Genomic DNA, 15,484 nt, shown 5'->3' with positions numbered 1-15,484 from the left:
TCAACTAGTCTTTAGCCTCATTAAAACATGCTCATGGTGAAAATTTATTTTACATATTTAAAATAGTACATTTAAAATTATTAGTTACATTACAGGTACAATGATGAACATTGTGACTCTCCATTTATATTGCACAACCTGACTTCATCCATATGGGGTTCTTTAAATAGTGCAAAATACTTTATACAGGAATGTGTTCGGAAGGGTCTTCGCAACCAATATAAGGAAAAGAAATATCTTACAAATTACCATGAACATATATTAAAGTGACAGGGGAGGGGAGAAATTAAAAAAAGAAAAAGTTACAATCTGTACAGAGGAATTGCCACAGACAACCAAAAAGTTCCCTCTCTCCTGGGAGAAGCAGCAGGCCTCTGACCTATATAGGTCTGGCACTCGTGCTAAGGTAAGTTTTTGGTGTCAATCAGAAAAAAAAAAAAAAAAAAAAAAAAAATATATATATATATATATCGGTAACTTAATACAATATAAATAAAGTCCAGTCCAGTGAATCCTGTGGTGGGTCAAATGGAGCAACGGAAGGCATGCCTTTTGTCATCTAGGGTTTCAGTAGGGTTCTTTTCTTAATGGGGGAGGGGAGGGAAAAAAACGAACAGAAAATTATAAACAAAAAGGAAAAAAACAAAAAACAAAAAAACCCACAGCCACCACTGTCAACAACAACAACAACAACAACAAAAGCCCGGAACAATCCAGCCTGGCTGCCCCATGCTGTGTGTGGCTCCAGCACTCAAACATTAGTTCCCGTGGCACTGTCGAGAATAAGCAGCAGGAATTCCCTAGCATGTGTTTGCAATTTTTGTGTTCTTTGTTTGGTTTTGATTTTTTAATCCACACACTCCTCTCCCGGGGAAGCCAACAAGGCACTTACTTGATGCTTCCGTCACTATTTTCTGTGGCCGCTGTGGCTTTGGGGAGGGGCGCCAGGACGCTGCCCGGGACCCAGCCCTCCGCCGCAGGGGAGCAGTCGCTGGCGGGCTGGTACACCAGGCACATGCTCTGCTGGTTGACGGCGAGGACCTGGACCACCTCACCTTGGCTCACACAGATTTCGTTCTCCTTCAGTGCATAGTAATCTTTGATCACAGCCATGGATGAGGTCCCATTGCAGCCTCCCAGGTCGCCCTGCTAGGAGACAAGGGCAAGAAGGACACGGACACGAGGAGGCCGGTTCACATCCCACTGTGTGGTTAAAGGCCAACCCTCCAACATCAGGATAAACAGCAGACAGAAAATTATCTTGAGTGATAAAATGATTATCTATAAACATGCTTTGAATATCTATTTTTTATAACAATGTTGCATATAATATTATAATCCAGGGTGAATAAGCAGAGAACTGTTTAGCCTAGGGAAAGGTATAAACACCTTCCACCTGGAAGCCTCCCTAGCATGCAACCTTCCCACCAGCATCCTCTAATGCACGGAAGAGTGTGGCACAGGCACAGATATACATAAGCACCTGGGCAGAGTGACTTTGGGGCAAAGGTCATGTCAGGGTCACAATCCCCCAGGGGAAAGCAGACAGACCCTTCGAAACATTTTTTCTTCCTTTTGTAAAAGCATTGGTCTTATGCTACATTCTAATCTTCTTTGAAGCAGGACTAACAATGAGACATTTGCCCAATTCAAAGGCAAGACCATGACCTACCCTGACCCAACTCCAGTGGGAACAAAACTCTGGTCCCACCTGTATTCATTAATACAAGAGGTCCTGCCTCTGGGGACTTTTCATATGAGTATACCAGGAAAGCTGAATCTTGTCCTATACCTCGAAGTAATCTGGCTACCTCACACAGCATGATCAGGACAAGAAATTCCTCAGTAAGTTTGACAAAAGGCCAACATGGCTTCAGTTAACTCACAAGGTTGTTTTTTTGTTTGTTTGTTTGTTTTTAAGATTTTACTTATTTATTTGACAGAGAGATCAAGATCACAAGTGGACAGAGAGGCAGGCAGAGAGAGAGAAGGGGAAGCAGGCTCCCTGCTGAGCAAAGAGCCTGATGCAGAGCTCAATCCTAGGATCCTGAGATCATAATCTGAGCCAAAGGCAGAAGCTTAAACCACGGAGCCACCCAGGCACCTGCAAGGGGTTTTTAATGTAGAAAATCATTTCTAGGTAATGTGATGAAATAGGTCAGTACAGTTATTCTAATGCAGAATTGAACTTAGACATTAACAGTTGATTTAAAAAAAAACTTATGGTAGTTTTTATTAACAGTTAATTAAAAACTCAATATCATCTAATAATTTGAATAAAGCAAATAAAACAATAAACCAGAACATTTAAGTGAAAAAAAAAATCTTCCTATTCACAGATACATTAGGTTCTATAGGGAACTGGGGCCTAATGAGATTAATGAATTTGCTAAGGCTCTAGAACAAGTGAGCTGCAGAATTTGGAATGGAACCAGATTGCCTGGATTCCTAATCTAGCACTTTTCCCATTTATTCTCATACCTACCACTTGGTAGGGTCAAAACAGCTGTGCAGACGGGGTCTATAGTTAATTCTATGCTGCTGCCATGGTGATGTCTGAATTGTGGATTATCTGTGAAAAATGTCTCATCCAAGTCTGCTGCTCCCGTTCACACACAGACGAGCAATCTCCCCTTGCTGCATCAGCCAGTGGATGGTAAGCTCACTTCAGCATCTCGTCATTAGAAAGAGTGATCTCTTTAAGATGTCAAACACTAGAGTTGTCACTTTCAGTGATTCAAACCACAACTACTCTATTTGATAGAAGTCAAAATTGCTGCTACAGTATTATCTTATATTTGCAGTTTCTGCAGATGACAATAGCCCTTTAACACAGAGTATCTGAGCAGAGGGAACTGGTCTAACTCACCAGTTCCCTGTGCTCAGATACTCTGTGTTAAAGCAGGGGAAGAAAGAGAAATAATTGAGCCTTGGCTGTATTTAGTGGGTTGCTTCTGGTCAAACGAGCAACATAAAAAGAAGCTACTTCCTCAAGGGAGCTCAGAGGTTGCGCCCACAGAGTGGTGAGGGTGGGGGTGTGGGGCTGTCACTTACCTTGCTGGCCTCGAACTTGTCCCCAGGCTGGTGGTAGTCAAACCCTGGACTGCCATTAGAGGTAGATATCTTCAGGGGTGGCAGAGGCGGGTTATAGCTGGAGCCCTTTGGGGGCTTCTCAGAGCCCGTGGGGACAGAGGAGTATGGCCTGGGGCTGGCTTGGGGAACCCTGGATGGCTGGGACCTCATCACGGCCGTGCTCCTTTCTTTCCGCTGGTACTCAATGGGTGACTGTAGGGCTGCAGGGTAAGAGCGGATGGTTACTCTAAGCTCCGGGAATCCCACAAGGATTTGGAAGCTTATTACACACAGACTTTGTGCCAGGCATTGTGGTATTACATGAGGAAGACACTAACCTTGTTTTTAAGGAACTTATAATCTCCTGTGAGAACTAAGAAAGCTACTTTAAAAAGGAAAATGCAGACATGAAGTGATGCCCTATGTGAGGTGCACAGTGTTGTGCAAAAGCAACAACAAAGGCTTTGTGTGTGTGTGCGTGTGTGGGTACATGTGCGTGTAGGGCCCCGTGGGAGGGGTGGTGACATGCTTCAGACTCTGTAGGATATAGGCAAGTGTGAAGTGTGTCTGGGGAACCGGAAGGAGTCAAAGGACCTGCAGGCCATGCGTCTCCATGGAGGAAGAGGAGATGAGACAGGAAAAGGAGGTTACGGGTGCCGTGGCTGAAAGATCAACAAAGCTAGGCTAACGAGTCTGGGTGTAATTCTGAAGATCACGAAAAGTGATTGGATTAAATGAACTTGAACATTTTAAATTCTCTCACCAGAGCCACATCCAAAGAACATTAACCTTGTGGCAGCTGGGAAGAGGGATTGAAGAGGCTGATTCAGAAACCTTGAGATAGTGACCAGTGAGACCCAAGCAGAGCAGAGCCAGCGAGAATGTAGAATGGCTATGGGGTGGCAAGTGTTCTGGAGGGAGATGAGACTCTGCCACAGCCTTGGTGCAAGGAGGAGGCAAGAGCTGAGGGCCACTCCAATTCGGAGACGGGTAGAATGGCAGTCAGTGGAACTCAGGAGATAGAGGAAAGATGTGAGCCTTGTTTTAGAGTTTCAGATAAGAAAGTTCCAAGGCCCGAGTACTAAAGAGGGATAGCCAAGCAAAAGGCATACAGGTCAAACTCTGTAATAATGACTTCAAGGGCTGGCCCACTTTTGTCATTTTTATCAGGATTCTCTGTAACAAGTATTTAAGTGGGTTAACAGCTGGGGCCTTTCAATTATAGGGACATTTCTACAGTGATAAGTATGTACTTCAGTAGGACCCAATACAGGGCCACCCTTCTTCCTCTCTGAAGTCACAGGAGGGAAATATTGGCCCTGCAATGCCTGCACATGTCTCTATGAGCAAAAGGCTGGCTCCTCTCTGTCATCACAGCCTTACCCCTTGAACGTATCAAAGTATCAGCCAGAGCTAACAGCCTTTCTCCCTGGAAAGTATTCTGTAGACATTAAATATTTAAGTATTGATAATCTAGTTCAGTAATAGCTCTATAACGCACTATAATTAAGAGAAAGGTCTCTTGGAACCATGTAAAAGTCTGGACCATGGACTAGACCCAAAGAAATGCAGTTCCAAGTTTTAAGTAGATGGCAAAGAGTTTTGAAGCAGGCCTTATCCACCTGACTATATGAATCAGTACCTATCACATGGAACTGGGGTATTACCTGTTTATAGATATAATAAATGTGCTGAAGTATTTCAAAATAATATGGCTTTTTAAAAACTTTTTAAATTATTTTTTTTAATATGGCTTCTTAAATGAACTACACAGACAACCTTTATTTCCACTTCCACTTCCACTTGTCTCAGTGTGCATTACTCAGGTCTTAGGATCAGGGAAGCTACAGATCTCCTGGAAGGGTTTGTTTCTGCCTGATATATAGCATCTTATGCCTGATCCTGTTTCTTTCTTTGCTTTGTTTGCCAGGGAGCTCATAGATAAATGTGTATCCCTACCACCACTGACTATATGGTAATTTGTGGTTAAAAGCCTAATTTTAAGTTATATAGTTCTTGGTTCAAGTCCTTGTTCTATCACCTATGTTTTTGTGACCTTGGACAAGTTTATTAACCTCCCTGACTCCTTTCTCTCACCTGAAAAATACAGGATAATAGGACTCACATTTCCATGTGACCTGAGGATGAACTGTGATGATACATGTGAATACATGCTTAGCATTGTGCCTGGCTCAGAGAAAGGACTCCATGTGAGCCATTGTTGTTACTTCCATTATTGCTGGTTTCAATTTTTTCTTATTTGTCTTCTGTACTGAATTGATAAACTTAAAAATCTCATTCCAGCTTAGAATCTATCAGAAATTCTTAACCACTAGATGTAATTCGATAAATGTATTTTATATATGTGCACCTTCTACACAAATTTTATCAACATAGGTGTTAATTCAAACTTCTACATTCAGAAACTGTAAACTATAGACAACTCCTACTGCTATCCCTCAGGGCTTGGCTGGTGTTTAATTTTAGACTTTTTAGAATGAGAAAGAGCCCTAGAGATCACAAAGTTTTTTTTTTTTTTCCCATCAAACTGTCCTACAGTTGGGGGATTAGAGGGGATGACCCCAAAATACTCTCACACTTACAGTGTGAAATTGCTTTGAAGTTTCATGTTTATCTTGCTGTATAATTTCTTTTTACATGTTTTAAAAAGTAATACAATGTGTTAAATCCCTTACTGTGCAATTAGACAGAGATTGCAGGGAACTGTGCCATGCTTTCCTGCTTCTACTACTAGAGCACATGCCAATGTGGGCAGAGTAGACTGTTTCTCCTTTTCGCAAAAATGAGCCAACAGAAGCCCAGAGAAACATCATGACTTGCCCATGGTGTTCAACTGGTATGTCACCTTCAATCTTTCCCCACAGCATTCAGGTTGCTGCCGGACACCCAACAAGGGCTGTCTGCGCCACGTGAAGGAGTCCAGATTCTCTGGCAAGAGATGACACATTAGACACTGGACCTGTGTGTGTGCGTGCATGTGTGTATACACACAGGCATGTGTGCTTGCTGAGTCTGTGTGTGCATATACGTGTGTGTACATATGGATATATGCGCTTGCTGAGTCTGTGTGTACGTGAGTGTACATATGGATACATGTGCTTGCTGAGTTTGTGCACGTGTATACGTGTGCATGGATATGTATGTATGTATATGTATGGGTAGATGTGCTAGCTAAATCTCTGGGGTAACTTCATTTCTGGTGACATTCTGCCTTCACCTGCCAGCTCTGTTTCTGCTCAGAAAGACTGCTGAGCACATCAACTTGAGAGACGAGCACTAGTTTAAAACCGTACGCTTCCTGTCACATGCTAAGCTCAACATGGAGACAACCCCAGCAGTGAAAAGAGATAAAGAAACATAAACAAGGTAGCAGCACCATTTGACTTCGGTTCCCACCACCAGTTAGGGGACTCCTGCGGGGTCCGTAGAGAGCTACACATTCTGTGTAATATGAGCTCTAGGAAGTAGCAGGATATCACTGAAATTTAGAGTTTAGGGATCACCTCTCCTTTGAAAGGGCTCAAGCTGGCTAGCAAGAGGACCTATTAGGCTCTCCCACTGATCTGTCAAACTCCCAGTTATCACTAGATCACACCAGAGAGCCTGTGAAAACACCAGCCATTAGTCACGAAATGGGAAAACATAGGACACTGCTAGTCAGACCCTAAGACAAGGTGGAGGTGCCCAACTCAGACTTCAGCCACAATCATTACCAGCTGGCAGTGGTGGCCACAAGGCATCTACCCTATGTCTAGGCTCTAAGAGAATAGCTCTTCTTTTGGAAAGATGAGGCATCTTTATCACGTTCCATCTATTCCACTGACATATCCAGGTTCAGAAAAATTCTAAACAAAGTGTTTCTGAAAACCCCAAATATACCATCCATAGAAAATGTCATCCGGGCTCATGAAGTCACTGTTAAGGCCAGACCCAAGGAAGTTCAGAGGTGTGGGGTTCCCTGACATTGGCCCTGTTAGAAGCCAGAACCAGTACCTACCATTTAAGAAGTCTCGCTGTGTTTCTAAGACTTGATTGATGTCCTGTACCCAGGCCTGCTGGATGTCCGCATTGGCGGCTTGCAGAATGACCCTCTCAGAAGTTTCTCTATTCATGAGCGCAAACTTGCAGGGGTCATTGTCCACGTTCTCCTCCAGAACCAAGTAATTCATCTGGAAGAAGCCAAGTTGAGTCTTTTCATACTTAAATGGTTTAAAAAGAAAATCAACAGCATATTACAGCTCCTCCAAGTTTTTATTTCAGGAGACATTTCCAAAATTTTGTCCTGGATCTAATAGCTAAATACTTTGGTTTCTGACTCTTGAGTAAATGACGTGATCCTGGAGAACCTGCATGATCCATAAAGCCTGCATTCGGCCTGTCTCTTTCTCTCAAAATATGTAACCTTCACATCCACAGCTTCTTTGGCTGGAAGAGTGCCACGGTTCTGAATCTGTACTCACTCCACGTCTCTGTCCTCTGGAAGCAGCTCCCAGGACTGGTTCTGTCCTTCCCTCTGTTATCCCCAGTGGGAGCCTTACCTTGATGCTCCTTTTGAACATGTAGCCCGGGGTGAGGGAGCCCTTCCTTAGCAGTTCACTGAAGATGACGATTTGTTCAAAGAGGAATACACGCCTTTCCTTGGTCCGGGACTGCATGCCTGTGTCCATCTCAATCACATAGAACGTGTCCTGCTGTAGCAGCTTCCCCTGGGCGGTCAGGGTGCCCTGATGGAAGCAAGTACTGGGGTGAGGGAGGTAAAAAATAGGGAAGGGGCCACAGCCTTCTGGGTCCACAAGACTGGCCCCCCTGAGGACACAGACAACAGAACTGACACTAAAAGGCCTCAAGGCACTAGTAAGAGACTGAATTAGGACCCATCCATTCAGGTCAGGGACATGGAGCCCTGGGGGTTGGGGTCAGAGGAGAAGGCTAGAAAACCACTAAGAAGCAGCCCTAAGAAAATTCCAGAAGGGAGGAAGATAAAATGATTAGCTAAAAAGTTGTTCAGGGATTATCCTGGCTCTTCTTATTTTTTATTAAAAGGATAACAGAAAGTGGGTGACATCTGTAGCCTTTCTGTCCTCAGAACTCTGGGAAATATTGCCTGTCTGGCTCCCTCGCAGCACAGGCCAAGGACCTCGGGTACTCTTATGGCTACAAACCTAGAACCAATCTGTGACCAAGGGGAATGATGTAGGCAGGACCACAAGTAATCTAATGAGCTGGGCTCCTCTCCTCTCCTTCTATTATTTCAGGATGGAGTCTTAGTTAGAATTAGTCTAATTCTGAAATCTTAGTCTCCTGCTACCTATCAACAGGTACCATTGGGAGTACCATATACAGGTCCCATGTTTTAAAAGCTGGCAGATATTTTTCTGGGCCCTGTGATCTTCTTAAAATGCCTTGAGCTAGCAGGCCACTTTCTAGCCTACAGAGGAAGAGCCTATTTGGTTTGCCAGTTTCTAACTTGATTTTCAGAGACATCTTCACATTTTCAAAGGGCATTAGGCTCAACCCAGCAGGTCTTCACAGATGCCATTGGAGAGTCTTGCTTTCCCCACTGTTCTGCAGCAAGAACACGCTGACACCTGATATTTGATAGCAGCCAGAGGGCCTCCTCTGAACTACACTCTCTCAGGTGATGGCTTTTGCCCTTTAGTGAAAATGTGGGTCAGTCTCTGCACACGATACCTTATTCCAAACAGTACCCAGCACAGGGGTCATTTTTCTTTCCTGTTCCCAAGAAACACCTACCCTCTGCTTGGATCATGGCTCCTTACTGTCAAGGTCAGCAGCCAAACAGGCTTATCTCTACCCTGGTCCAAAGTTAATATTAAGCCAGTGATCAGCTAGCCAGGAAAGCTCTAAAAGCTCTATTAACATTATGTAAGAGCCTGACCTGTGAATTATAGCCCTGCCAATATTGAAGGGAAAGCTAGACAATGTAAAAGAGAGAAAATGTAAGTCAGAGACAAACTTTTTCCAGGCCCAAAGCCCTGGACTTCAGAAGGGATGGTAGGATGTTCATGGTCCTTCTGAATTAGTGGAAGGAATGCAAACCAAATTCTCCGAGACTTGATGGAAAAAGGAGGTGATGGTGCTTGACTGAAAAGGAAATAATCGTGCAGTCTGCGTGTGGCCTTCTGTGTACACAGGTGTTCATGCACAATGCAGTTCCTGTGGAGTCTAACGTGAGTTAGCACGGTCAGATGCTGAGTTCCTGTCAGTGGTCAGTGCCTTCAAAGACCAGGAGAAAGTCAAGCCAGACTCCTCCTCAGAAACATGTAGACATCAAGACTTAAAAGCAAAAGGAATTACTTGGTTTGTTCAGAATAGTTTTAGACCTAGCATAGCCTCAAGGGAAAAACGATGAACTTCATCCAGTATGACTACTGAAAAGCTGTAAGAACTCAGAGTATATTTCTGCTGCAAAGCCCTGCTTTGCAGACCTGAGATGCCTTAGGTCAACCATGGAGAAATGGGAATCTACAAAAAATGAACAAGAAAGAAAACCCTCCACATAATTCCTGGTCACAGGAACAAAGTGGTGGCAGACAGACACAAGGAAGGGCTGAGAGAGCAATGAGGATACAAGAACTGGGCTCAAGAACATCAGGAATCCAACTCAGTAACCCAAACCTGAATGCACCATCTCCTAAATTTACTTATAGACCAGTCTGCCTTATTTTTATTCTGTTCTATCCTAATTTTTTCAGGGAGAAAAAAGCAATTATTTTCTTTATCATCTCAACTTCCAGGAACCCTGTTTCTTTAGAAAGGAATAATAAAATCTTAGGTTGCAGAATTACCAGGAAACAGAATTAGAAGACCCACATCTTTCTCTAAGGGGTTCAACAATTATTAAATGCCAATGACTGTGTCAGTTCCAATCTTATCATATTAATATTAAAAACAGATGATATGTAGTTAGCATATGAGGTTTGGGTATAAACTAATGGTAGTCACTTATCAAGTTTAAAGTAGGTAAGCCCATTTTTTCTTCAAAGGTTCACTGTTATGGAGTGAATTGCTCAACCCCCACTTCATATCTTGAAGTCCTGACGCCAAGTACCTCAGAATGTGACCACATTGGAAGACAGGGTCTTTACAGAGAGAATCAAGTTAAAGTGAGGTCATTAGGGTGAGCTCTACTTACACATGATTGGTATCCTTATAAAAAGGGGAAATTTGGATACAGAAAATGTACAGAGGGAAGACACAGGAAGAATGTCATGTGAACATGAAGACGGCCATCTATAGGCTAATGAGAGAGGCCTAAACAGATCAATACCTCACATCCCTCAGAAGAAACCATCACTGCCTGCACCTTGATCTTGGACTCCTAGCCTCTGGAAAAATGAGATGATAAATTCTGTTGTTTAAGCGACCCAGTCTGTGGGACTTTGTTATGGCAGCCCTAGCAAACTACTTTTTTATAACTATCAGTTATTTACTGAAGCCAAAATTCTAGGGACATCTAGCTATTTCTCCTAAGATTCCATTCTCAATTCAAGCTCCTAAGATTCTATTCTATTTCAAAGAATAGAAATGTGCACGTGCTTTAAAGTTTTAAATATTTATTTAACTAAAAAACCAGGCATTATGTAGACCTAGAACCTCTCTCTCTCTCTCAAAAAAAAAAAAAAAAAAAAAAGGGTGTCTCATTTTCCCTCTGGTGCTACTTCCATTCCATAGTCGGCTCTCCCTCATATTCCCCACGCTCACATCTCAAGAAAGGAAGAAAAGCAGAGGTCACTGCCAGGTGCACAGTTATAAGGAATTTCAGGTCTTTCCAATCCCCTTGGAATTGTGACTCTAGCTTGGTGGACTGCTCTGTAGCCTCCACTGACTGTCCTATCACTGGATATCCTAAATAGATACGTATTCTGGGCCCGTGAGCCAGAGGGCCTGGCACAAAGGCACAGATGGTGAGTGGAGGTGGCAGAGGAGGCACAGGGCTTCAAAGGGAAGCTGCCTCACGGCCCCGGCTCCTGCTGTCCAGAAGAGAGAAGCATTCTTAAGGGCTCACCTCAAAGCCCTGCAGGCGTCCCAGATTCATCATGTCATTGCAGCGTTTTGGAACAAGGCACATTAATTCCACGGCTTTCTGTGGAGAGAACGCAGCAGCTCAGGAGGGGGATAAGCACTCAGGCAGGAAGCTTAGGGCAATTCCGTGCTGGGAGACAGGGACCTCTGAGGGGCTCCCTAATTCTAGGAAAGGACACTGGTCCCTGCTGCCCACTCCTAGAGTAGTATGGGATTTTCTGTTGGGATGTTGATCATTTGCGCCTGGCTCCAGATGAATCAGTGACCACATGTGGGAAGAAAGCTACCCAGCCAGCTTTTTCCTCCTCACTTTTATTTACCAATTCTCATTCCTTCTCATATTTTATTTCTTCTCTCTGTTGCTTCTTGGCTGCCTAAGCAACAGCTTAGCCTGGCTTGTGAAACACTAGAGGTTTTCACCTAAAATAACCTGCCAGAATGGTCTGTAACCTCTCTGGCTTAAAATAATCCCCATGGTAAGATTGTCTCAAAGGACTTCACTTAGGGACTAATCAATCCTCCAGGGTAAGGGAGGGAGTGAAAACAGGATGTTTTATGTGTTGAACTCAGATAGTACCTGGATTCATGGACAAAATGGCACACTGAAACACTGAATCTCTGAAGGACGTTAGAAGACTCAAATATTGCACCCCCTTCCCACCATATGCCATTGGAGCCACACTGAGGAGATGAGTGCAGTGAAACTCTGGTCTGTTCCAGGACAGAATTCTCAGGTTCTGGAAAAACACTCAGTGTGTTTATTACTACTTGCCATTCCCCATCCTGTCGAGCAGCTGTTGGCAAGGGGCTCTCACTGAGAAGACTCCGCCTGAACCTTTGGCCCTCGAGAGCCAGTTCTTCCCCCTTAGAGACAGACATCCAACACTGTCACCGAGAATAGCCAGTGCCATGAGCATTAGACTCACCTCAATATCAGAACACTCCAAACCAGCCTTCTCACTGTATCTCAGGAAGTCCTAGCAAGGTGGGGGTGGGAGGGAGCAGGGAAGGTGCAGAGTGGAGACATCAGTTAGGAAAACAGAGCACTACAAAAAATCCAGCATCATAAAACCTGCGATGACACCCAGATGACTTTCCTCCTCAACAGACATGGCAGTGCATTATAGAAGCTGAGACAGGAACTTATGAGTCATATTGGAAACATGGAGAAAATACCCAAATACTCAAAGATTAAAAGCTATGGGCAGAGGAGGAGAGGGTGAAATGGAAGAAGGGAGAGGGAGGTTCTGAGCAGGAAGTGGGGCAGGGGTGGGGGTTATGTTCAGAAAGCCTGTGAGAAAGGAAAGTTCAATCTCTCTCTTCCATTTACCTCATATTCTGTAAGACAAACCAAATTAAATCATTTTAAAAGGTAAAATATGATCAAATTTGAGGTATTACTCATTTAAGCTCCCCAGGGCCTCGCCTTGGCTTTTCTTTCTCCTTGTGATCACTCTGATTTTATGTTACGGTTTTTTATTTTTTAAAGATCCCAAGTCCGTGATGGTGACAAGGGAAGAAAGTGAATTGAAAGAAAAAAACGAACTAACCACCAACCTTATAGGCAGGAGTGACATGCATGTAGTTTATATGGAGGAAGAGCTGACATAAGTCAGGGACAGGGGAGATAACAGCCCACAGATGCACCCCACTTGTTCATGGGAAAGGTGTGGTGGAGACACAGCCTCCCGCTGACCTACTCCCCATCTCAGAATCTGAGAGGACCCTTCTCCGGCCCTGACTCAGGCTCACAGCTCTCTTACCTTGAGGAGCAACTGGTATTTAGTGATTCTCTGAATGGGCTTGATAAGGAAGTCACTAAGTGTCAGCCTTTGGTTGATCTCCTGTTTCACCTCCTGGAACACAAGAGAACTACGTTAGAAGAAAAAGGAACCAAAGGACTGGGGTCCCCGGGGTTAGGGGGCAAGGTGAGAAGGACAGGCCTTCCCTCTGGCCAATGGAGTTTTAGAATCCTCAAACCAGGAGACAGGGACAGCTGCCCACACAGCTGCCACCATGCTACTAACAACACAAACCCGCCACCTTCTGCATGTCAGGCACTTCCCACCCAATGTCCTCACTCCAGCGCAGGGGGACACGCTGGAAGGAGTATTCTGTTCTCTGCTGTCAGAAGGCTCCTCCTAGGGCAGGGGCCTAACGGACGCCACCCTGGACACAGATCTGCCAACAGATGGAGGAGGGCTCTCTCTGAGGCACAGCCTTGCTTTCCAACAAAAGCAGCACTTCCGGGGCAGTGCAAAACAAACACTCGCAGGTGCTTGACAGAACCTTCCAGAATGCAAGCTGAGAGCCTGAGGGGACTGCGAGTGCCTGGCTGAGGAGGAAGGGCCTCCACCAGCACTCCCCCAGGACTGGGGGGGCCGGTGGCGGGCACGGTCTGCGCTGGGGTTCGGAAGGAGGGTCGAGCTCCTGAAGCCGCGTAGGTGTCCCCGTCGCTCCGCACACCAGCCGCCTCATTTTGTCCAGAGCAAAGCCGCCCACGGAACCTAGGTAAGGCAGTGGCCCTGCTGAGGCAGCGCTCCCTGCCCTGAAGGGGGTCCCAGCGCTGTTGGGGGGCGGGGATGGGTATGTGGCTGGCGTTTCTGACTGCGGCTGGCTGCCTCGGGCTGCCCTTCTTCCCCGACCCCGGATGTGCGAAGGCGGAGCAGCTTACTTCGAAGTAAGCATCGTACTCGGCGACGATGTACTCAGAGCGCGGCTTGTTCTGGCAGTACCACACGTAGATGTGCAGCTTCCTCTCCTGCAGAGGCAGACGAGAGGCGCTCAGGAGGCCGCCCCCCACCGGCCCCTCACCTCCACCCCACGCCGGGCTCCGCAGCATGGGACGGCGCCCCTCCCCTGCTCAGGGGACACAGGCCCTTCAATACCATGGATACAAGAGTACACGCAGTAGGCAAGCGCCCATCTTTCAAATTGCCAAGAAGGTACTCCCCCCTCCCACCCGGCGAAACAGCAAGAACTCGGGTGAGAAGGCAGGCCAGGGGCAGAAGAGAGGAGGAACTTTCGAGAGCACGCAAGGGAGCTCGGTGGGAGGGGCGGGGCTGGGCGCAGAGGCTGCTGGGAAGCACTCACGTGTTTAATAAAGAGCTGGGCCAGTCTGTCTTGCTCCTGGATACATTTTTCCAGTTCAGCCAGGAAAAAACTAAAAGGAGGGGAGGGCGTAAGGGAAGGAGGCCACCTCCTTCAGAACTGTATTATTTGTCCATGAGGAGATACATGACACTAGACTCTCCCCCAGGCCTACCCTACCCCTGAGGTCAGATGCAGGGGAGGATGGGAGGGTCCTGGATTCCCAGGGTACCCTGTCCTTGGGACAAGGTGGCACTTACTCCTTATGCCAGTCATAAATCTGGTGAATATTTCCAAACACGATTTTATCCTTCCCTCGCATGTCCTCAGGGACACCCTTTTCTTCTATTCTCTTCATGAAGCCCTGTAGAACAGAGGCAGCGATGAGGAGGGCATCTTTACCAGAAAGCTCCCATGCCAAGCCTCATACACCACAGCCTGGTGTAAGTGCCCACTCTCTTCCGGAGCCTGAGGGCAAGCTCTTCCGTGGTCTCTCAGTGTTTGGCCAGGATTTCACCCGGTGCAGAGAGACAGACCCAACTTTGATAAAGTTCTAGGTCCCTTTCTTTGTCTTCAGCCCTCTTAAGAGAAAGTCTTTTTCATCCAAGTATCTAAATGCCCTTAAAGTAAATCCCTAAGGAGAGCGCTGTTTCATTTACTGTAAGTTGACTCCTAACTGTGGACTTGTCTGTCTTGTCTTTTGGGTGGATTTTTCTTGGTCTGTCCTCTTGGTAGCCATAACATTCTCCTTAAAATCTAAGGAGACTCTAAGCCCCAAGGTTTCTCTAGGAGTGCCCTGCTTGTGCCCATGGTGACTCGTAGGTCTGAAGAAGAAATGTCCATATGGTTAAACGCCATATGAGGCTCTTGAGGTAGTAAGTTAGTCACCTAAAACAAGGTGAAGGGACTCAGCTCTAACCAAGAGGCTCCCCCAAACTTGAGACCCCATCTCCCTCTGAATCTTTTATGATACTTCAAGGAGAAAAGAAAAAACCCTGCATATTATATTTGATCTATTGTCATTCTTAGTTTCATTCTGCAAATACCCAGAAGTATTTGCACATAACCCACAAGTTAAAAACACCTCGGCCCAGGTAGGGTCCAACATGCCCCTGCAGACCCACCTTGAGCCACATACTCACCTCCACCACAATCCCCAGATCCTTGACATAGTCTTTTTCCGTCTGTACCAGCTCATTCAGGACAAACCTGAGCAGGAGATTAAGAACAATGAGGGTTCCTCTTCATTGCAAAG

The 15,484-nt window shown here is 45.6% G+C and overlaps 1 protein-coding gene across 22 annotated transcripts in view; it reads right to left on the bottom strand.

The window, feature by feature from the left end:
• The window catches only part of KALRN (kalirin RhoGEF kinase), a 672,007-nt gene that overhangs the window by 43,045 nt on the left and 613,478 nt on the right, over nt 1-15,484 (bottom strand). For 14 of the 22 annotated variants that reach the window (XM_046002920.1, XM_046002922.1, XM_046002924.1 and 11 more), the window contains 11 exons: nt 15,372-15,438; nt 14,490-14,593; nt 14,233-14,302; nt 13,814-13,900; nt 12,903-12,995; nt 12,066-12,116; nt 11,123-11,200; nt 7,632-7,817; nt 7,091-7,262; nt 3,055-3,293; nt 893-1,149 (listed from right to left, as the gene is read on the bottom strand). In XM_046002920.1, the coding sequence (XP_045858876.1) occupies nt 893-1,149; nt 3,055-3,293; nt 7,091-7,262; nt 7,632-7,817; nt 11,123-11,200; nt 12,066-12,116; nt 12,903-12,995; nt 13,814-13,900; nt 14,233-14,302; nt 14,490-14,593; nt 15,372-15,438 (1,404 nt within the window). The other 8 variants (XM_046002949.1, XM_046002944.1, XM_046002945.1 and 5 more) reach the window with 4 other exon arrangements.

The sequence above is a fragment of the Meles meles genome, chromosome 4, assembly GCF_922984935.1.
Source record: "Meles meles chromosome 4, mMelMel3.1 paternal haplotype, whole genome shotgun sequence".
NCBI classification, from domain to species: domain Eukaryota; kingdom Metazoa; phylum Chordata; class Mammalia; order Carnivora; family Mustelidae; genus Meles; species Meles meles.
Note: the sequence above shows the minus strand (reverse complement) of the source record. Positions and strands in the feature narration are given on the sequence as shown.